The 23,148-nt window shown below is 42.8% G+C and overlaps 1 protein-coding gene across 1 annotated transcript in view; it reads left to right on the top strand.

Moving 5' to 3' along the window:
- KIAA0586 (KIAA0586 ortholog) overlaps nucleotides 1–21,684 on the top strand; it is a 36,834-nt gene extending 15,150 nt beyond the window's left edge. The window contains exons 16-30 of the mRNA XM_027908379.1: nucleotides 600–791; nucleotides 1,608–1,792; nucleotides 2,388–2,495; nucleotides 3,428–3,508; nucleotides 7,860–8,056; nucleotides 8,256–8,374; nucleotides 8,961–9,145; nucleotides 11,050–11,197; nucleotides 11,781–12,003; nucleotides 12,533–12,801; nucleotides 13,278–13,348; nucleotides 14,103–14,237; nucleotides 15,576–15,756; nucleotides 18,170–18,294; nucleotides 21,576–21,684. Coding sequence (XP_027764180.1) covers nucleotides 600–791; nucleotides 1,608–1,792; nucleotides 2,388–2,495; nucleotides 3,428–3,508; nucleotides 7,860–8,056; nucleotides 8,256–8,374; nucleotides 8,961–9,145; nucleotides 11,050–11,197; nucleotides 11,781–12,003; nucleotides 12,533–12,801; nucleotides 13,278–13,348; nucleotides 14,103–14,237; nucleotides 15,576–15,756; nucleotides 18,170–18,294; nucleotides 21,576–21,671 — 2,315 coding nt within the window. The 3' untranslated portion in view covers nucleotides 21,672–21,684. The remainder of the gene's footprint in view (nucleotides 1–599; nucleotides 792–1,607; nucleotides 1,793–2,387; nucleotides 2,496–3,427; nucleotides 3,509–7,859; nucleotides 8,057–8,255; nucleotides 8,375–8,960; nucleotides 9,146–11,049; nucleotides 11,198–11,780; nucleotides 12,004–12,532; nucleotides 12,802–13,277; nucleotides 13,349–14,102; nucleotides 14,238–15,575; nucleotides 15,757–18,169; nucleotides 18,295–21,575) is intronic.
- The last annotated feature ends 1,464 nt before the right edge of the window (nucleotides 21,685–23,148 follow it).

Genomic DNA, 23,148 nt, shown 5'->3' with positions numbered 1-23,148 from the left:
CAGGGCTGGATAGTGAGAAATGCACTTTGCAATAAATGCCGTTCTGCTATAGACTGAAGGTACTTTTACACACAAATTACCTCTGGCTGCTATTTACAATAAACTTCAAAAACCGGCCAGAGAGATCAGTGCTTCCTTGATGCTGGAAGTCAGGAATGATGGGTATGGCTTATGGCTTGATTTGCCGGTAGCAGTGAGTTGTTAAACCAAGGAATTTGCAGATTCTACCTGTTCCTTTTGACTACCTGCCATTCTCGTGGCTGCATTTCAAACCTAAATCATGGATTTCTCCTTGGCAGCTGAATCACCCCTTTCATTCCAGCTGCTGCCATCCCTGTGTCCTTCCCATGTTTCTGTGCTTCCAACTGATGGACTCAGCTGGAAAAATTGCAATTTGAACTCCTTCATTGCTGTCAATATACTGAGACATCTCCCTTAGCACTTTTAGATTCTACCCTTCCTGACTCCCTCCCTCATTCCCTCCATCCCCCAGCAAAAATTTCTAATTCCTTCAGCAGGAAGGCCTGGATTGGCCTGAACTGGGACATCCCTGGGTTTGGATGTGTTGATGACATGCAGTTGATCTGCTCTTCTCTCAGGTACAAAGGTTAAGTCAGCCAGAACCCAGACTTCTTCTCACACCCAGAGGGTCATCCCCAAACCCAGGAAACATCACCCTGTGTATGCCCTTGCCCAGGAAAATCGCTATCTCTTCAGTCCCAGTCAGGATGTGCCTCCTGCCTATGAAGGTCCCCTGGAAGGTCACCTCATTCCCATGGCTATTCCACTAGGTAGGAGCAAAGAACCTGGAGAAGGGTGGGTGTGGAGGTTCATTACTGCTGCTTCACGGGAATACAGCTTGTGTGTCCTTAAATCACTGATTTGAGGCTTGGAATTAAATGATCTCTGAGGTGCCTTTCAACCCAAAGTATTCTATGGTGTGCCCTGGGCCACGAGATTTGCAGCTGCTCTTCTCAGAGGATAGCTGGGGGATCAGTTTAAAATGTTCTGCTTTTCCTCATTTCCACTTTTTCCTGGATATCTAGTGGATGTCCAGACACCCTGAGAGAGCAATTATTTCAGCAGAATCACAGAAGGGTTTGGGTTGGAAGGGACCTTCAGGATCATCTTGTTCCGTGGGACACCTTCCCCAGGACCAGTTTGCTCAGAGCTCCAGCCAACCTGGCCTGGAACACTTCCAGGGTTGGGGCATCCACAGCTTTCCTGGGCAACCTGGGCCATTATTTCCTGTAGAGGGAATAATTTCTTCCTGATATCCAGTCTCAAGCTACTCCCTGTCAGTTTGAGGTGAGGGAAGCACGGTGTGTGTAGTTTTTGAACAGCAAACACAATTCTGGTTTTCAGCAGTAGGTGTCACCACCGTCAAGAATTTTAAAAATGGCACTGTTGAGTTTACAATTTCTGCTGGGAAAGCCTTAAAATTACCTGGTGAATCAGCGTGGTGTTAATAGGGGGCTTTTTAATTGCTCTGTAATTGCACACAGAATCTCAGTCTGACACAGACAGAAATAAATTCTAATGAATTTATGAATTCACTGACTTTGGAGACTTATCTGTATTTTTAATTGTTTTTCAACCGTGCTCAGGTCAGACCCGGAGCAGCAGCACAACCCTGCAGCCTGCTGGGATCATTGAGGACAAACCACACCCTGTCACAGTTACAACCTCCCTCCCTCAGGTGCCAAAACCTCCAGTTGAGATAAAAAAACCAAACATAGCTGTGATAGAGATGAGATCAGAGAAGAAGGATCCACCTCAGCTCTCTGTGCAGGTACTTGTCAAGAGTGATGATTGTTTGTTTGTTTTAATGAATGCTAATTAAAGGCGGTCTGATCCACCACTAATGCTCTTTGACATCAGTAGATGGTTTTCAGCAAGCAATAAAAACACAAGGAATGGAGGGACCACGAAGTTCTCATGCTGTGCTAATATATTCACTCCTATTTTATCAATTACCTTTATTATTTTATGAGAAGAGAAAACTATTTCTTCCCTGTTTCACCTAGGCAGGGTGTGTGTAAAATAGATTTATGTCACATTTTCTCTTTTTTTTTTTTTTTTTAATGAGATTTTCCAACCAGAACAAACTTGGAATCAAAAAAATATAAAACATAAATGTCAGTTTTCTTGGATGGCTGCTTTGACCTTTAAGATTTCTGTTTCAGGCATGATTGTCAACCCAAGGCTTTCACTGCTGATTAATCAACCCCTGCAGTCCTTACCTGGTGGGCTGGAGTTGATTGTTGGCACGAGAAAACTGAAGTTTAGTGGCTCAGTAGCAACTGGAAGAACCCGAAAAGTTTAGTGCTGACAGCCAAGCTAATACATAGATTTTTATATTGATATTTTTGTTTTTCCTTTCCCAGGTGTTACCAAATGTGGACATCGACAGTGTTTCGAGTGGCAGTGTGAGTTTAAACCACGTTCCTGCAGGCTCTGAACCTCCCCTTCCTCCTGGGGATGCTGTGATACAGGTGGGGATTGTCTGGGAATTCACATTTGCTCAGAGAAGAAAACATGTTTAGTTGCTGCAAAGTTATCTCCTTGCCTTGTTTTAGTTAGAGAAATGAGACAGCTCCAAGAAAAATGGAGTAATAATTCTAAGGAATTTATAGTGTAAGGTATTTGTTTTAAGAAAATGAGGAATTGCAGCAAGACACCATTCTTCCAAGATTGAATAATCACCATAGTAAAACACCTCTGCCATGAGGAAAGGCTGAGGGGATTGGGATTGTTCAGCCTGGGGAGGAGGGTTTGGGGTGACCTAGTGCAGCCTGAAGGAACTATTTACAATGGCCTGGGGTGACAGAGGAGGAGGGAATGGCTTCCCACTGACAGGGAGGGGGTTTAGGTGGGATATTGGGAAGAAATTCTTCCCAGTGAGGGTGGGGAGGCCGTGGCAGAGGTTGCCCGGAGAAGCTGTGGCTGCCCCACCCCTGGAAGTGTTCAAGGTCAGGTTGGACAGGATTTAGATCAACCTGGGCTAGTGGAAGGTGTCCCTGCCCATGGCAGGGGGGCTGAAGGAGATTGTCTTTAATGTCCCTTCCAACCCCAAACATCCTGTGATTGATTATTAAATAACACCGTAGAAATTGTACATAAGTAAATTGCTTAAGACACTTAAGGGACCATTGCCCTACAGCTTTTGATGCTGAAATATTCCATTAGGTCTGGTAAGAGCAGGTTTTAGTTGTCAGCATGCAAGAAGAAGTTGTTCTAATAATCTCTCTTTATGCTGTGCAAAGAAATTCCTCCTGACTTGTGAGGTGGATAAAGCATTTGCTCTCAGCTCAGACTATTGACAGTGAGTGGTGATTTAATTGCATTCTTGTCATGAAGCTTTTCTGCTAATGCATTTCCCCCTCCTGTATGAAATACCTTAACAATTGCAATCTGTCTTTCTAAGACCCCAGAAGATGTACCCAGTGAAGAGGAAGACACAAAGTTTCCAGGAGCAAATTTCATTTGCGTCACTGATGTCATGCAGGTAATCACAGTGCAAAAGGGTCCTTTCTTTTTTAAAAAAAGAGGTGTATTTGTTTTATATAATTCTGTCATATCTGAAAACAATTATAAACAATACTAGCAGCTTTAAAAGTGCACATAGTGAGCAATGCTATACCAGTTTAGAGTGCTATAAAGAATATTAGGGATTACTGTGTGTTGGTTAAGTAGAGTAGCTTTGGGAGACTTAGAGCAAAAAGCTTAAATTAGCTTTTACTTGGATATGTTAGAATCCACTAGAAATACAAGTAGTTCTCTCTGAAATCAGCAGTGATTACAGCACTTGGATTTCACAATTTTAAACTCTTAATGTAATGAATATGTTGACAGGCTGGGAGAGCTGGGGTTGTTCAGCCTGGAGAGGAGAAGGCTCCAGGGAGACCTCAGAGCACCTTCCAGCGCCTGAAGGGGCTCCAAGAGCTGGAGAGGGACTGGGGACAAGGGCCTGGAGGGACAGGACAAGGGGAATGGCTTCAAACTGACAGGGCAGGGTGAGATGGGATATTGGGAAGAAATTCTTGCCTGTGAGGGCAATGAGGCCCTGGCACAGGCTGCCCAGAGAAGCTGTGGCTGCCCCATCCCTGGAAGTGTCCAAGGGCTTGGAGAAACCTGGACTAGTGGAAGGTGTCCCTGCCCATGGCAGGGCTTGGAATGAGATGGTCTTTGAGGTCCCTTCCAACCCAACCCAACCTAACCCATTCTGTGATTCTATATAAGATTCTCTGACAGACTTTAAAGAAAGGTGACCTCACTTTGGAAGAATGAAAGTATTATCTGAGGGTTCCTTTTGGAAAATTTCAGTACAGAGCAATTTGCATGTGCTTCTGAGGTCCTAAAATACCTCATTGCAGTCAAACATTGTAAGTTTAGGGGAGAAAGGACAAACACGAAAAGTGGTCCCAGCACCAAGCCTGGCAGAGTTCAGGTGTTTGGAAAATGCTCTCAGGCACAGGATGGGACTCTTGGGGAGGGTCCTGTGCAGGGCCAGGAGTTGCACTTGGCGATCCTTGTGGGTCCCTTCCCCATGCCAGATTTATTTTTAAAATGAATTCCTCATTTAACATCATCACTGGGTTAAAACAGCCCTGAATTGGTGGTTTGTCTATCACAACTGTGCAAATGCTTTATTCACTCATAGTTTCAAAGTTGCTGATGCTGTTGGAGGGGAGGAGTTAAATCTGTGTGGACACTCTTCTTCTGTTTGCATTAAAGAAAAAAAAAAAAAGCTTTAATTTATGAAACTAAACAAGAAAGTTCTTCAAGAAATCATTTTATGAACTGACAAAAAACGCTGCAATGCTAAATTTTTATTATGTGAATAATAGTTATTCATCTTTTCTGTTTTCATCTTTTTTTCCTGGATTGCTTTTATCTTCTCTTTTTGGCGAGGAGATGTATTTTAACCACAATACCAAAAAAAAAATAAAAAATGTTCCAAGTGAAACATATGTTTGGCCTGTGACCACACAGACAATGTTCTTAAAAATGTGCAAGGCAAACACAATGTGGAAACATAAAATCAATCTCTGGAGTGGCAGGGGTATTTAAGACATCAAAAGAAAGCAAAGTTATTGTTATAAAAGAGGCTTCAGATTCAAGAAAAAAAATGTGCATAAAACTCTATATGGAAAACCAGCTCATTGCTGTCTTCCCCCCCCCTCTCCCTTTTATTATGAAAACTTAATTCTGTTAGAGCTGAGGAGGAGAAGTATTTGTGTGAAATATCTTTTTGGGGGTTTATCTTTTCCTGGTTTTTTTCTCCTCTGGAAGTGTTCCAGGCCAGGTTGGACGGAGCTTGGAGCAAACCTGGGCTAGTGGAAGGTGTCCCTGCCCGTGGCTACCTCTCCATCTTGTGTTTAAAGACCCAGAGCTCTAGCCATCCCAGGGGACCTTCAGCAAATCCAGTGGGATTTAGGCTTGGAGACCCTTTTTGCTCTCTCTAAACATGCCCCGAGTGCAAAGTGGGGACTTGTTTATCAGATTTTTTTTTTTGCTTCTAATTTCCGCAGCACTCAAAATTTAGAACTTCCAGAGCTTACAGAGCAAGTGCATTTTCCTCAGCCCTGGTTTCCCTCAGGCAGAAGATCCCAGGTGACACCTGCAGTGCATCCTGGCCTTGCCTGGGAGAATTCCTTTAGAAATCCATCAAGGAATCCATGCTTGAAGTTTTGGGAGGCTTTGATAAAAAACTCTGCATATACATGTTTGGTAATGGAACAAAACTAATCCATACCACTGATCGTTTCCAACTTTTTTTTTTTTTTTTTTTTGAGTTATCTCCAGGTAATTTGGGGAAATAGAATTTCAGCTTACTACTTTGTAATAAAGTACAGTGATTAATATTCCAATCATATCTGAAAGACCTTCTAATTTATGCCATTTTTTGATTGGGAGTCGTGATAGGTATTTTCAACAGTCCCCAGGGAAGCAAAATGCAGAATTAAGTGCAGATTATTCAAGATTGGTCTACAAGGTGATATATGTTCAAGTTCAATCTGTATAATTAAATACTGGCTGTAATATTATTTTTTTTATTTCAGCAGAGATGATATATCACCCCAGAAATGAATACAATTTTCCTCTGGGTTCGTGCATTATTGTGGATTTGTGCACTGTTAAATACCAAATATTTTAGAAATGCAGGAGGACTGCAAAAGTTTGTCAGAGTTACTGAATCCATGAAAGATTTATTGTCTGGACTTGGTTTATTTAATCCAGATGCTTGCATTTTGCATGCTCTCAGAAGCATTAAACAGGCAACATCAAAGCCAATTTATGGAGTAAAGCAGGGAGAAGAAAGTGCATCCTGAAATGCTGGACAAAGACATCTTCACATTTGCTGTCAGGATGAATTGTGGCTCTGAGCACAGACATCCTGACAGCAAGAGGGGAACCAAACTGCTTATTTCCCTGCCCAGAATGGTTCAGAGATCTTTGGCTGTCCCCCAAATATTCATATTCTGCAGGAATATCCATATTCCTGCTTCTTTGAGGAATTATCCCTACATGAGGATGCAGAAGGATCCTGTTCCCCAATAGCTCTTTGTTGTAATTCCCATCAGGGACCTCTCTGACTTTGCAGTTTTAAAGTAATATTGAGGTAGATGAGAATTATTAATGCTGGGTAAGGGAAGGAGATGGGAAAATGTCACTTTATCTTTTTATTTCCCCCTTCTCTGTTCTTTCTGTTTTCAGTGATTTGTTCTCTTATTCAGGGATAATATATAGCATGTTTGGGTTTAGGTTGGTTTTTTTTTTATTTTATGGGTTAAAAGTAAGTTTAATTTATGTGAGGGAAAAGAAGATTTTTTTTTTTCTCTCTCCTTTCACTGTGTTGGAAATTAATCTTAGTAAATGTGGATTTACAGGGAGCTCTTTTAAGCACCATCACACACTTCTCACTGGTAATTCAGGGCCCAGCTCTCCATCTCTTTGTGCCATTCCAGATTTTCTTCTTAGAAAATCACATTCCCATTAGAGACATTTGATTTTAATATTTTTTTTTAATATTTTAATATCACAAGGGAAAGGATGCAGGTTCTCATCCATCAGGAGACAGGACAGTGGGATAGCTTGGTGACTGCTCCTTGGGACTTGGGGCTGTGAATCCAGGGAAAAAGGAGGGAGGAATCTTTTGGGAACAGCCAAACATTTTATAACACACCCCAAGGAACTTCTGTAAATTTTTTAGAAATTCGCACATTATCATGAAAATCAAGATGTCTGGGAGAATCTTGTGAATTACCACCCAGAAATGCCTTTTAACTTCCAGCAGCTGGAGTTGATGGAAGTGTAAACACACGTGTAACATGTGTGTCAAACATTCATGTCTGCTCTGCAAGTTCATTAGAATTTTGACAGATTACCTTAACTTGGGGCAGTGTGTCTTTTCAGACAGGAGGCTTTAAAGAACCAAGTTTAATTCATTTAAAAAAAAAAAAACCAACAAAACAAACAAACAAAAAAACCCCAACTCAACAAGTAACTGTAGGAAGTTTCCTGAAGCTTTTGGTTTAGGGGAGGAACATTAAAGAAACTTGACTTATATCACAAATACATTTTTCAGGTGTTAGCATTAGCACTGGCTCCCTGCCCTGGGCAGGAAATAAGAGCCAAATCATGGTTTATTTAGCAGTTCCTAGAACTTTAGAGCTCTGCAGATTTATGATTTGCTGAGCTCAGAGCTGTATCAATTAACCAGGCCAGGCTGAGGAGGGAGAAGGTGGTTTGTGTGCTGTGACACATCTACAAGTGTTTCTTCAAGAAAAAAAAAAAAACCTGACAGCTACCTCAGTGACATTGCCCCATAACTCAATTTACTGCTTATTCATTAGGAGCAGGAAGAGGAGAGGGATGAAATTCCAGAGTTCTCTGAGCCTCTGCTGGAGCTCAATGGCCAGTTTAAAGTTGCCTCTCCAAAATACAATGGTCCTTTGTTTCCTCCAGTGGCTTCTGCCCCTCAGCAGCCTGCTGATGTGCTGGATGAACTGATCCAGAGGAGAGAAACCATAGAGAACAGGCTGATAAACTGGTGAGTGGCAATGGAACAAAGTGGCAGGAGAATATCTATGGGAGAGGGAATGATTCCCTAATTATCCTGCCCTCTCTTCTCTCCTCTCTTCCCTTCTTCCTTTCCCTTGGAGCTGCCCTTCATTTTAGGTGCTCTTTTTTGGGAGTTTTTAGGTGTGTGTTGGTGTTTGCTGATAGTTAAAGAGATTTTCTCCTGCCAGGGTGGAACAGGAAATAATGGCCAAGATTATCAGTGGGCTGTGCCCAGCTGGGAAGGAAACAGTGCCCAGTGTCAGCACCTCGGAGAGTGAAGATGAGGAGGTTGGGAGCCCTGACATGGGTAAGTGGGAGTTATTGTTCCCAGCAGATGGGATATCTCAATTTCTGGCTCATTTTTACAAGATGTGTAGGTAGCTGTTGCCTGAGCCCAAGGGTGGGTAGTGCTGAACCAGTGAAACTGTAAAAAGCAGCAGTGCACACTTTAATTTACGTGGTGTTAGAAGGCCGTTGAAATAAATTATCTGGGGGGAAAAAGGAAAAAAGAAAGGAAAAGAAGGCATAAATCACCCCACTGTACAAATCACCTTCTGTTACTGGCCATCTAAATCAGACCTGGCGTTTTGCCAAGCCTGTCATGTTTGTTTGCCTTTCTTTTGTTCGTAGATATGTCAAAAATGAGCCCCCACCTTGTGTGAGAGTGGAGAGAAATGCATTTCTCCTGGGATGTCGCTGCTCTTTGCTGCTGCCTTCTTTCATGATCAGGAATTGTTTCTCTACTCTTGTTTATCTTTAAAGTTAAAAAAAAAAAAAAAAACCACACTTTTTTCAAAGGAATGTTCAAAAGCTCATGGAGAATACAATGAGTATAGAACATGCAGTTTAGGAAGTGGGACCTGGACGTGAGTTTTATGTTCCTTTATTTTCAGTTGAAGTTGCAGGTGGAGGAGGATTCCAGCTCTTTGTCAATGCTGGTGTCCCTGTGGACTCAGAAATGATCAATCATTTTGTAAATGAAGCCCTCAGTGAAACAATTGCAACCATGCTGGGTGACAATCAGGCTCAGAGAGCAGCTCCTGATCCCAATGTCCTTCCAAGCACAGTGACTAAGATGGTAAGTGTCCATGTTACCTAAACCTGCCTACAGAAGTTCTGAGGGGTAATTTCTTCCTGGAATGATGACAGGAAAAGGTGGATGAACTGAATGTCCAAAGACAGCTCATGTTATTTTCAATAAAAGTAAGTGTGCTGCTCCCTTGCAACAAATGAGATCTGAAGAAAATAATTCCTTCATCTGAGAAGAGAAGGAAGCTGAGAGTGATATTTTTGGTCTTGTGGGCTTGCAGCCATTCTTTACTATCTGTTAAAATGGCTATTAATTCTTTCTGAGTTTTGAGCTCTGCAGTTTTCAGTAAATGCTTAATTGACTAGTCGAGCTTCCTGTAATAGAGGATAATTTCCTGTGTTCCCTTTGATAATCAGAAGACAGCTGGCTCTTATTTTGCTACCAGCGTGGCTGGGCTGCAAATCTGCTGTTGTGTGATGTCTTTGGGATGCAGGTGGAAATTGCTGTGCTTGGAAATGCAACTCTTGGAGGCTTCGCTGAAGTGGGATCAGTGATTTTGTTCTGCTCAGTGTCTTTAGGCTGCAGTAGCACCTGGTGCCTGCTGTAGGGTCAGTGTGTAGTCAGAAGTGATCAGTTCACTCCTGCATCTCTTCCCATCCCATTACAGAGGAAGGAGGGCCTGATGGCCAAGATGTTCCTTGTAGCCTGTTATTCTGGTCCTTGGAAACCTCTTTTATTGTCCATTCTGCATTTACTGATGGCCCTTTTGTTGCTGCACCAACAACTTCCACTGAAATATCCTTGGGATTATGAATTATTCACAATCCTGAAATGGGTGTTTTTTTCCTTATTCCATATATGTTGCCCACTCCAAGAGAGTGTTTAATTAGCTGTCCTTTAACTTGTGCTCTCATGAGGGGGTTTTTAATGCTCCTTTTCCCATCTGTGCCCAGCTCATGGCAGAAGTTTTGGAATATGCAGTGGATGCATCTTGATCTGTCCCTTCCCACTGGGATATTCCTGTCTAGAACTTCAGCTGTTCTTTACTTCTTTGTTGTCACAATGTGAGCTGCCAAATGTGATGGCATGTTCCACTTTCCACAAGAGATTTTAATAAAAAAATTATCAGTCTCAGGACTTATTCTTCAGCAACTAAACTGGAAGTCTTCCTAGAGCCTGGAAAAATTCTGGAAAGATCCATCACGTTCCTCCATAGCAGCTTAAATGACAGCCATCATACTTGTCAGATTTATGTCCACTGCTGTCATCTTTAAAAGGAACATCACAATTGTGTTTGTGCTTATTTTGGTGCTTTCCTGTCTTGGCTGTTCCTTTGTTTGTCATCTTCCTTTTAGCTGATTTTTCTTCCCATAAAATTACCGGATCGCTCCATTTCATCCGTGTCACGAAATATTTGCTCGCTTAGCATTGAATCAAATGCTTTATTAAACTTCATAAAATAATATAATTCATATTCAGGCTGGACATGAGGAAGCATTTCTGTACCAAGAGGGTGGTCAAACCCTGGGACAGCCTTCCTGGAGAGGTGGTTGATACCCCAGACCTGCCAGTGGTTCTGAGGCTTTCGGGCAACGCCCTCAACAACATCCTTTAAATTTTGGTCAGCCTTGGAAGTGCTCTGACAGCTGGACCAGATGATCACTGTGGGTGAAATAGCCTGTTCTGTTCTCTACATAATGATTTTCCAGTGTCATCATTCTAATGGTTTTTATTTAATTTAATTTGCAGTGGGTTTAATTTATTTTCTCCGGTCACACCGTTTAACTCTGTGTTCAGATCCCTGAAGATGTATCCAAGCAACCACTGTTCCTGCTCTGTGAAAACCTGCCTTTCCCTCTCTTCCCCAGCTCTCTCTCTCTGGGGATATTTGGGAGGCAGGAATTCTGCCTGCAGATAACAACTGTGGTTATGATTTTTTTCTCCCCCCTCAGGAGTCTCCCGTGCCGACGCCACTGCCAACCCCCCAGGCCACCCCACCACCAACACCACCTTCAGAAAAGGAACTGCCCCCAGTCAAAACTCCAGAGCCATCCCCATCTCCCACAGAAATGAGTGAGAGTGAAAAACCTAAAGAAACAGGTATTGAAAAGAAGAACTGAAGTTTTACAAGCAGCAAATATGCTTTAATCTCCTGCCTTTAATTTTCCTCTTCAAAGCCGTGTTATCTCTCAGGATAAATATTCTTGAGGCTATAATACAAGTGGGAACTCATGTAGTACAAAAAAATATGGGCTAATTTATATAAAAAGCAAACATCTTTTTATGTGATAACAGTTCTATTTTCAAACTTAATGCAGATTTCTGTGGTCTGTGTCATTTCCACCCCTCCCAAGCCCTCCACAGTTTTTCACATCAGAAAAATAGCTGTCTTTTGCTCTTTCCTGTGTTGCTAATGTTAATTAAGTCAAATTCACACTTTTCAAGTAAATGAAGAGTGTTTTTAAAACGCAGAGCAATCTCCCTTATTAAAGGAAGTAAGAAATTGAGGTTTTTACTCTTAAATTCTTCAGTTGCCAACACTGGACTTAAAAGAAGCTTTCCTTAATCTAGTCTTGTCTCCATAGTATCACAAAAACTCCCAGGTGCTTGGGTAGAACTGCCTAGATGTGTGATTCACTTCCTGCTTTCCTCTCTGATCTGGGATTTGGCTTCCCACCTGCAGGAGTTGGGATTCCAGCAGCCACAGCCCCTGTTGGCACCCCGGCGGTTACCCCTGTCAATACACCCCCAAGAACCACACCCAGCCCTCCTGCCTCAGAGAGGGGCTCCCACGCTGCCAAAAGGGAAAGTCCAAAGCTTCCAGACCCCTGGGATGGGGCAGAACTTCCTCTGGAAGAAGAGAAACTCAGTCCTTCAGCTCAGGATCCTGTCCGTCCCCAGGCCGTGTGAGTTGAACAGGCTGCACAGTTCTCTCAAAACCATGAATGTGCATATTCTTTCTGCATCTGTCCTCAAAAAGCCAGGAGAAAGGAATGTTTTAGCTGTGTGTCAGGAGGCAGTGAGACAAGCCAGAATTCTGGTTTCTTTTTTAATTGCTTGTGTTGTATATTGGAGGAAAAATGTGGAATTGGAACCTTTCTCGGGGTGTATCAGCCCTTGTTCATTGTCCTGCTGAGTGCTGTACAGAGTGAACTGCTGACACCTGCCAGTAATGCCTGTAGTGACAGTGAAATATTGCATTATTGGCAGTTATTTTTTCTCTTACCTCGTTGGGAGCACACCTGGTCATTTTTAGTTAGAGCCCAAAATTTATTAATAATGTTATTTAGCCCTGTTGGTTCTCAGGCTGTTCCGTGAAATGCTGTGTTCCTTCAGTTGGAAAAAAAAAATACTTGGGAATGAATTTCTTACCAGTACTGAGTTAGGACTTGAGTCTGTGTTGTTCATTGTTTGGTGCATGTTCTCACTTTGCAGTGAGATGTCAGTGGCTAACGATGAGGAACCAGAGGCCTTGATTGTCCCATCCCCCCAGCCCTCAGCGAGGCCCCTGGAGTCACCTCCAAGGCCCCTGGAGTCGCTTCCGAGCCACCCTCAGGTTCCATCCCCCGTGCCCACCGTCAGTTCTGGAGTGTCCACGCAGGAAAGCAGCATCATCACCACCCCCACAGACACTGAAACTACAGACAGGCCCATCTCAGAAGGGGAGCTGCTCTTCAGCTACGGGCAGATGGTGGCTGCAGGAGGTAACCATCTGCATACAGCTGTGGAAATTAATATTTAAATTAATTTTTACTCTTTATAAACCCTTCCAGTCCGCTGAAGTTACATTTCATACGTTTTCTGGTACAACTGTGCAAGCATTAACCTGGTCCTCAGCTTTCAGTTCGTGAAGATTGAAGAGAGCTCGTTGTTCTTTTTCTGGTGTCTGAACAAAATGCTGCTGTTTATTAGTGAGGAAAAAAAAAGAGATTCAATCTGCTCTTTTGTCATGAGATCAACTTGGAAAATAATTGGGACTTGTCATGCTTAAGTACCATGTGGTACTAAGTTCTTACTGACAGCAAAGTGTAAGAAATATGAAAACATGCCTTTATAACACATCCAGCAGTAGGAATTTCCAAATTTACCGAAGCACAGTGTTGTAATTATTAAAGAATGTGGTCTTGTTTTTTTCCCGTGTTTTTGAATAGCTGTAACACAAAATATTTTTCATTCTTAGCAGAAGGAGGGCTGTCTCTTCCAAACCTCAGCGAGAGCTTATCCAGCACTTTACGAGATGCCAATGAGATGGTAAGGAAATGTCTCCCAAAGAAACAGAGTTGATGTGGATTCCACCTTGGGCATCTTTAGCTGTAAACATTTTCACTTACCCAGCTTCTTGAATTTGCACTTTCAAGCTGTACACTCAAAAAGAGTGTTAGAATTTCAGAACATCAAAGACAAAAACTCTTTTCATTATCCAAACTAATTTATATTTTAAAAAGTTGGATTTGTGTACTTCTTTAGGTGAGAGAGAGCAAATACACTTTTTTTTTTGTTTCTTTATTGTTTTTTAGTTTTAAGACATCTGAAACAGAATAGAACCTTGTTATGCTCTGAGCTGTTCCAGCTTTGAGCCATCTTTTAATTGCTTGTGTGATTAAATTATTCAAGTGGGTTTGCTGAGGCTGGAGTGGAAGACAGAGCCAGACTCTGGTGCCTGGTGAAAGGCAGGAGGCACTGGACACAGCTTGGAATTCAGGAAATCCGTTTTTAAACATGACAAATGTTTTTACTTTGGGGGTAACCAAGCTGAAAGAAACTGCCTCGAGCAGCTGGGATGGACCAGACAATCTCCCTTCCAAGCTCCATGAGGCAAATTTAAATGTCCTAGAGTAGGAGTCCACCTCTCTTCTCCCTGCCTCTCCTTCCTAAACATTTCTACACATACATGGCCTGTGCATGTTTTCCCATTTAATATCCATGTTTTCATTCATGCCGTAGAAACACAGAATATCCTGAGTTTTGGCTCATGCATTATATGGGGTTTGTTTCTTTGTTTTAGGATGATGACCCTCCGAGTGAAGGGCAAGTTGTGAGGAGGCTGGATAAAGGATTTCCCAGGGATCCTGTCCTGACTCTTTTAGCCAAATTAAATCAAGCACCTGCTTCTCCACCAGAAGGAATAGACCACTTGGAGGTAACTCACTGTCCTTTTGCTTTCCAGAGCAGTAGTTTTGAAGTGGTGCTTTCCTACTCCCCAAGTGGATAAAACACTGCAAGATTATCCTTCCTGTTGCCAGGGAATTCCCTGGCACTTCAGCAGCAGAGGTGGAATGTTTGACAGGACAAGGACTTTGTGCACTTTGCACATGGTGTTGATGCTGCTCTTTGAGGTAACAAAACCTCAAAATATTCCCGTTCAGTTGGCATAAAAAGCAGACTATCTGCATGGCAGGGTTTTTTTTTTTTTTGTTGTGCATCTAAGTCCTTTCTGTGTGGAAAACAGCAATTTGGACTGGGGTGTTTATTCTGACTGACATAGCTGGAGGAATGTTGGAAGGAAGTGAACTTTGAGTGCTGCAGTATGGTCCATGAACACCTTTATTTACAGCAGCTCTTGCTTTTTGTGCTTTTACTGATGCATGTGCAGTTTCTTCCTTCTGTCTTGGTCAGTTTAGTCTAAATAATGACTGACTTGACTCACTTCCTTAACTGCTCCTTTGTCTTTCTTTATTTTGCTAATGAGCTCTGGTGGATGGACTTGGTGAAAAGCTTTCTACAGTGTCAGCTCCCAGTTCTGCCTGTAATTGCAGTGACATTTTCTCATCAGCACTGCCAATTACAAATGCATCTCTCATTTGCTCTTCCCCTTTCCCATAGCCATGGACCACTCAGTCACTAATAAACTCCCCCCTAAACTAATAAACTAATAAATTAATAAACTCTGGCAAGGTGTGTGCAGGGGTCCCTTCTGCTTTATGAGAGCAACGATATCCTCCTGTGTGTTATTGATATTGCCTTGGGATAATTCTCTGCACACCTTTATGTGTTCAACCTGTTTTTTTCCTGCATGGGAATTTTTTCCATGCAGCTTTGAAAGTCAGGATGCAGAGAACCATCCCTATCTTAAGTGCCCTCCAAACCTGCTTGAAAATGGAAGTACAGCAGAGAGTCAATAGCTTTCAGATGCTGTCAGTGGTTCAAGGTCAGGCAGTCAGCAGTGGTCGAATCTATAACATTAAAGGCTTCACCTGCTAAAAATAGAACTGAGGTTTTGGGCATGTTGGGGTCTCACTAACAAAATAAATGTTGTTTGGCTGCAAGGCACCCTTTTCTGTCCAATATTGATACAGGTAGGTCTTAATTTCAACCCCAGCTGATGTCTCCTGGCTTTGTTTTCTTTATTCAATGCAAATAACTTAGGTTTATATGTGTTTTAAGTGTTAGTGTAATTAGGAAACAACTCCTGGGTTTGGAAAAAAACACTGGGATTTTTTTTTAATCCCTGCTGTTCTGATGTTGGTGTCCCCTGTAGGACTCTGAGGGCAGTGTTGGGGAGCTCAGTGAAGGTCAAAGACCCAGGCTGAGCAGAGCAGAAGAGAGAATCCTGCTGGGACATTCCCTGTTCCTGGCCCATCCAGCTGCTCCGAGCTCTGGGAACAGAGCACACCAGGGATCCTGTCCTGCATCCCCAGGACAGCTCACTCACATTGGAGGTACACTGGTCATTCTTCTCTGGGATTCTCAGGGGGTTCTGTAACAGAATCTGAAATAATTTCAGCCAGTATGTTCAAAATCCAAAATTTACAGGCAATTCCTACAGTGAAATTATCCCTGTTCCGAGAACTGGATTTAATTCAAACCTCTACTCCTCTTTGCAATCTTTAACAATTTGAACAAAAATCATGGCAAGTACCCACTTGCCTATGCAAAAGTTAACTTGTAAGGTATGTATTTTATTCTTCTAAGTCAAATTCAGTCCTGAAGAACACTTAGTTTGCCCACTGATGGGGGTGGTTTCCACTGGACAGGCAGTAACACCAGCAGTTCAAGCTGCCTCTCTCTGTCCCCTGGCACAGCCCTGCTCCTCTTGGCTTTTAGCACTCCATCCTAGTGATGCTGCAGTGTCCCATAAATGACGACATATTTCAGCTTCATCCATTCCTTTAATGATAGGGACATTAATATTTCATATTTTCCCACATGGATACTGAGGCACACACATAGTGGCTTGTACAGGGCAGTGCAGGGATAAATTGCTGTGGTGAACCAGTGACTTTTATTTCTTTCCAGTGGAAACCAGTGCTGAAGCCAGTGGTCCATCCTTCCTCTCCCTTATTTTTTTATCCCAGTGTCTCCATTGTTATCTGAAAATGTACATCCATGCTTGTTTAATTTAACAGCTGCAGAAACTCTTTGTTGACTGTGGTTTTAAATATGTTTAAACCAGACCGAAATCATTATTAAGCTGTTGCAAAACCAGCTTGGTTGCACTGATTCATCAGAAATTGTGTAAATCGAAGTGATCAAACAGCTGGTTTCCTGTCCTTTTAATTTTCACGTGCGTGGATGTGACGAGGGAAGCAGATCTCACATCATTAACCCTTGGCCGCTGGGAAGGAAGTGGATTGACGCTGAACGTGTTCGACACGTGGCAAAAACAATCTTGGAGAAATAAGAATATTTGCTTGGTTTTGAAGTGATTAAACATTTCCACTGCTTCCACAGAGAGTAACCCTTTAAAGTAGCTGTGAGTTTGTAGCACTAACTATCATAGGGGAATTGCCCTGTGCTTTTCCACAATCTGTAATGATCCCACACTGAGTTGTGTTGCATTCTGATGATTTATAGTTGAGCTTCTCTCCCTCCCCACCTCCAAACACAGCCCAGCATTCATTGCACTGCTGAGGAAACATCACAGTATAAAAGCTCAGATCTCCTTTCAAGGCAAGAGTGTTTTCATGTCAGGGAGGAACAGAAAATCTTGTTGCCAACTCCTTTGGTTGGTGAAGTCAACACTGGATAGGAAACAATCCATTTGTGAAGATGGGGAAGGAATGATCCCCAACTGCTCCCACTTTCCTTCCACATCTCTGATCTCACCACTACTGTGTGATTGCCAGTCAAATCACCTGTTCCCTGGTGGCCACAACAGCTGCAATTGAAGCCCATCATCTGCTTGGACAGTTATTTTTAGCGCTAAAATTCAACAATTGTTGCACCAGCGGGTGGCAAAGGTCACATATTTCAGGCTGTGCCTCTCTGTCCATAGAACCTTGCAGTGAGTATTCAGTTTCTCTCTCACAGTGAGCCACTCACAGATGTATCTGTAACAAATTTGGGGATTGTGTGTCTTGTGTCTGGGTTATTTTCAGGTTTGTGACCAGTTTTTATCTGTGTTATGGTGTCCATTTGTAGGCTGGAGCGGGTGTTGCTTGTGCAGATACCCAACAGCAGCCCTTCATTTATAAATCCTTGTTTTCAGTGCTTGAAGTCATAGACAGAGAAACCAACATGCAAATGAAACGTGGCACATGCAGTCTTAAAGTGAACAATAATTACAGTTAATTAAGCAATGATTATAGTTAATTAGGCTTAAAATTCATTCCTTGGCTCTGTATGATAGCAGAAGGCTAAAGTTAGTTCAGGAGCTGTCAGTACATTTTTCATAAAGATGCTTTACATACTTGCAGGCTGCAAAAGCTTGATAAATGCTGGATTAGAGAGCAAATTATCCCTTTAAAATAGACTATATACAGCTTTCTTTTAATAATTTCCTGAAGAATCCTTTCCAGTCCCTTTCCATAAGTGTGATAAAGCTCATTAAGCATCCAAGGTATGATGAACTGTACAGCTCTGAGCCCCTCAGAAATGCTGCCACATTAGAAATCTACAGATGATAAAACTGATTGGTTTTTTTAATTTCCAGAGACTCTTATTTCTTTTTTTCTTTTTTTTTCCCACAAGAATAATTTAAAGGTTGTACAACAGGCCATGTAGGGAGGAAATCACTCTCTCTAATATTGCATAGCCCACTGGTGCATTTTGAAAGGCTGCACGTTCTGCCACAGCGTTTTGACCAGGAAATCGTTGCTCTGGCTCATCAAGGAACTTGTTTTCTCTCGGCAGAAATTCTCGGAGATGCAGATACAACTCACGGGCCGATGCTTCTGGCTGAGCTGGAGTCACAGCCGGCTTCCAATCCTGCCCAGCCAGGCAGCAGAGTGACATCTCCCTCAGAGGATCTGTCCCAGGTGAGCTGCAAGGACTTTTTTTTTCTGTGACTACTCAGAAGGAGCAAACTGGAACCTTGGAAAACAGGTTTTCCTATTCCACTGTCGTCTCTGACATCACACAACCGGTGTATTTGAAGTGACACGTTCAGCTGAGAAACTGAAGTCAGAACTGCGTGTGTGTAATAAAAATGATTGTGTTTCCCCTGGCAAATCCTTACAGTTCCTTTTCTACCTTCTCTTTTTACCTTTTCTGCTCTTCCTCACAGCTTCACTGCTCTCACAGGATTTAATACTAATCTGCTACTCAGTTCAGATGGGGCACAGAGCTTCACATCCAGGGAACGACATCATGGGTACCTGGGAGAGGGAACAGCAGGGAGAGATTTGGCCTCAGAAGTTTTAACCCACTGAGCATTTCAGGAGCTTCATTTGTCCTGATAGGGGCAGGGTTGGGAAGGCAGTAAAGGACAATGTTCCTCAAAACACTTAAAGGTGGAGGAACATCCTATTGATCTCTGCTTCAAACCCAGACAGCTGATTTTTTTTTTTATTAGTATGTGCTGTTACCTAGAGACGATGGTTTACTTGGTAACTAGAGATAAATTCAAATAACAAGTGGCAAAAGCTAAAAACGAGGTGGCAGACTGCTCTCTAATATGTGAAGCTTCACAGGGTGTTTGAAAGTGATTATATATTACCATGGTTGCTGTTTTCATGGGTAAATTCTGCCCTTCCCTGGTGCTCTGGATAAAATAACCTGAAGTATCTTTTATTCACCCAACTGCCATGTCATAACCCACCCTGTGCCACTTTTGGGTTTGTGTTTTTGAGCCTTGATGCCTTTGGTGTCTGAGCAGTCCTTAAATACATCACCTGCAGTGATGTGTTTGCATCTTCACTGAGGATTTTAAGTGTCATGCCCCTTCCACTTTGAGATCACCAGAACATCTTGTTTCTTGGAATGACTGTTCATGGGCCAATCAGGATTCTGTGACCGCTGTGTGTGTTGGGGTGAAGCTCACAGGTCCTTGTTCTTGTCTCACTGGCCAAAATTATGGGGGCAGAGGGGAGAAAACATGTTCCCTTCTTTTAGCCCCCTTAGCTGGGGTAAAGAATACAGTGATTCCTGCATCTCCATCAGCTGCTGGGGTTAGGACTGATTTTTTGCTCGTTTGGGTGCAGGGAAATAATAATTTACTGGGTGTAAGATTGCCCATGGACATGGTCTTACCTGTGCAAGAAATTTCTCTTCCTGTGTGTGTGTTTATTCCTGATGTCAGGTTCCAAATCAGTGTTTCTCCCTCACCTTTCAGCTTTTCAATGCTGTGATTGTACCCATAAGTGACAATGACAATAAACATCCCTCCTGGATGGGGCAAAGCCGTGTTCCATCAGATCCTCTGCCAGATCTGCACCTCCTTCCCTGAAAGGCAAAAAATGATCCCTGCAGCAGATGATTGGAAAGCTTGTTTTGATAGCATCTCCCTGCCACGTGACAACCATGAACCTTTCCCCTCCCTTCAGTTAGGGGTGGCATCTGCATTCAGCTCCACAGCTGGATCTGCTTCGTCACCTGCCTGTGGGAATCAGATTTTCTGGGAGCACAATACCAGCCTAGGAGAGCAAGAGCTGCTCAGGCTTTCGGGATGATTCATTCACTCATTGTGTGCTGTGTTTAAGGAAAATAATCACTTTAAACTCCCTGAAAGGTTTGCTCCCAGGTTAGTCACTGATTCTCACATCAGCTGCTCCACATCTTGTTTTCCATCTGCAGGCGGTGTTTTGCCTTCACTGAAGTTAAACTGTCTCACCTACACACAAAGCCAGCAGACAGATCTGTTCAGGGGCAAGGTTTGCTGAGAGACCTGAGGAAAATGCACTATTTCAGGTGGAGTCCAGCTGACCTTGGCAGAGCTTTGTTCTGATTCGACTGGGAATGATCTTCCTGGGTGTTGGGGTTTGTTGTGGCAAAGCTTGGGTGGTTCCTGCAGGAACCAGACAGGATCCTGGTGTCAGGGATCATCTGTGTCCAACTTGTTTGCTCCCTGGCACTGGTGTGGAGATCAGATTTTGACCAGCACAAAGAGCACTGAATTTTTTCATCGAGGGCACGAGCAAAATGCCTTTTCACTCGTGAAATCTGTGTGGTCACCCCCTCCAAAACAAACAGTTGAAGTCATATAGGAATTCTCTTATCTCCCAAAATTCCTTGGCTGCTCCTCCATCAGGTTTTTTTTTTCTCTAGATTTATAAATGCTTTTAGCCACTGTCAGACATAAAGCCAGACTAAAGGCATCTTCAGTTTGACCCCTTCTTGTGCAACAGTTCAACAATTGCCTGTGCTTTGTGGCCACTCTGCCACCCTGCTCTCAGCTCTGAGGAGCAGGAGGATGACTGGGAGCAAGCTGAGCTCTTCTACTCCAAATAAATCACCCTGATCATGGCAGGGACAGGAACACTGAAGTCATATTTGCCTGGCTAAACATTCCAGAGGTGGTAAATCGAAGTCATCTGAAGGCCCAGTTGGGTTGTTAAAATCGTAGGGAATCGTTTGGTTGCAAAATATGTTCGTGATGCTCTTTTGTGAGTGTGAGTGTTTTTATACAATCCACATTTTTGAAGTGGGATTGGCACTTTGGTATTCTCATTAGCTTTCATTTTTTTTTAGTATTTCAAAAGACATGGCTTTTTTTAATCTTCAGGAATGCATAATTGTAGGTTATGAATATGTTATCTCCCAACTTCTGCTTGCACCTCAGTTCAGTTTAAACTGGTTTTTGGTTCATCTTATTAAAAATTCAAAAGAAAACAACAAAAAAAACACCCCCCCCTTGTGTCCAAGGCCAGGTTGGATGGGGCTTGGAGCAACCTGGGCTAGTGGAAGGTGTCCCTGCTCAGGGCAGGGGGTTGGAACAAGATGATTTTTAAGGTCCCTTCCAACCCAAACCAACCAGTTGATATTTTTCTTTTCCCTTTCAAATTTCTCTTGTTAGTCAGGAGGATCATACCTAGGGAGAAGTCCTAGATGTTGAAGAGAGCCAGGGAAATAATGTGCTCTTTCCACCACGTGCTTTGAGTAAAAATGGAGGGTCTCCTGTGTCTCCAGGTGTAAATGGCACTTGGCCATCCATACCTGCTGCTCCTGGGATATTTGCCCAGAGGCAACAGCAACAGGCTGATTGAGGGCTGAACAAGTGCATATCCTTTAATGAATCTTGAAAAACTTCTTTGGGTGTTTCCTGAAGCTCCAGGTAATCAAAAGTCAGATTTGTGATGTGGTTTTACTGTGTGACCCACAGGAGGAGAGCCAAGGAGCTGCACCAGTGGGGAGTGTGAGACCACGAGTTATTCTCGTGAGAAGGGTGTCTGAGGAGATGGAACAGGAAGGTAAATGATGTCAATGAGCAAACGGTTAAGCACATCGCTTTTGAATATTGTTGTATACTGATGTATAATGAGGTTGTGATTTTTTAAAAAATTTGGTGTTTATTACCACAAAAATTTCCCAAAATTTCCAAGTATTTGTACAGAGTGTGTATATGTGTACATAAATATGATATTGTTGGGGGGCACTCAAAGGATTGGAAATTCAGCCTGGAGAAGGCTCCAAGGAGACCTTAGAGAACCTCCCAGTACCTAAAGGGGCTCCAAGGGAGCTGGAGAGGGACTGGGGGCAAGGGATGGGGGGACAGGACAAAGGGGAATGGCTTTAAACTGCCAGAGGGCAGGGTGAGATGGGATATTGGGAATAAATTCTTCCCCTGTGAGGGTGGATAGGCCCTGGCACAGGTTTTCCAGAGAAGCTGTGGCTGCCCCATCCCTGGAAGTGTTTCCAGGCCAGGTTGGACGGGGCTTGGAGCAACCTTGGATAGTAGGAGGTGTCCCTGCCCGTGGATCATCCCACTGGCTGATCTTTAAGATCCCTTCCAACCCAAACCATTCTGGCACTCTCTGATTCTATTAAATGTATTTGTATGTAATGTAAGCCATCAAAACCCTTGTAATTAAGTATTTATTTAAATTGGTGTTTGCCAGGAGCATCACAATGTGCAGCTTGTGTAGTCAAGTGAATCTTAAATGCTGCTCAGCAAATGAGATATTCCTGAGGTTGTGATGGAAGGGAGTGGTTCCTACCCAGGAGAAAGTGCAGGGGTGATCCACAAGGACTGAAAAGCAGTAGTGAGTTAAGATCATGCAAATGGGGGAAAAAATTACAGATTTTTGATGTTAAAAGGACCTGGTCTGAGATGGGCTTCGAGCTGGTGTGGAGCAGATAAGGATTCCCTTTAGTGAAGGACATCTGTGCTATTTTTGGAGATTACCTAACAGTGTTTGTTCAAAGTGTTGAGGATGATGAAAGAGAGGGAGAGAATATCTTTTATTTATTGTGGTTCAAGTCAGTGTTGGAATAGCACAAACTGTGCACATTACTGCCACGTGTAATTGTTTCAGCAGATAAGAACTTTGTGGAGGTGCTGGAGTGAGATATGGAGCAGTTTTCATCTTGCATGCTGAAAACAGGAATCTAAAAACCTGCATGTCTACAATATATGCAATTATAATTGCTCCACACTAGCACAGACAAATTCTTCCTTCAAGCCCTTTTAAAAATAATTCTTTGAACTTCTTCCATTTAATTTAAAAAAAAAAAAAAAAAACACCAAAACAACCGTCTCTTCGAATTAGAATTCTGAGGGAATTATTTTGCTTCAAATATTTATAACAAGTGGCAAGAAAAGCCCTAGGCCAGTGCTGTTGGAACCTCATTTCAAACCCACGCTTTGCATACGAAGAAAGTTATGAATAATGTAAAAATGACCTGTGGACAATTAGTGGAAAAGCTGAGAGGACTGAAGTGGCACAACTTAGTGC

The sequence above is a fragment of the Empidonax traillii genome, unplaced genomic scaffold, assembly GCF_003031625.1.
Source record: "Empidonax traillii isolate 1590-97213 ecotype Southwest subspecies unplaced genomic scaffold, ASM303162v1 scaffold1685:size78898, whole genome shotgun sequence".
NCBI lineage: Eukaryota > Metazoa > Chordata > Aves > Passeriformes > Tyrannidae > Empidonax > Empidonax traillii.
Note: the sequence above shows the minus strand (reverse complement) of the source record. Positions and strands in the feature narration are given on the sequence as shown.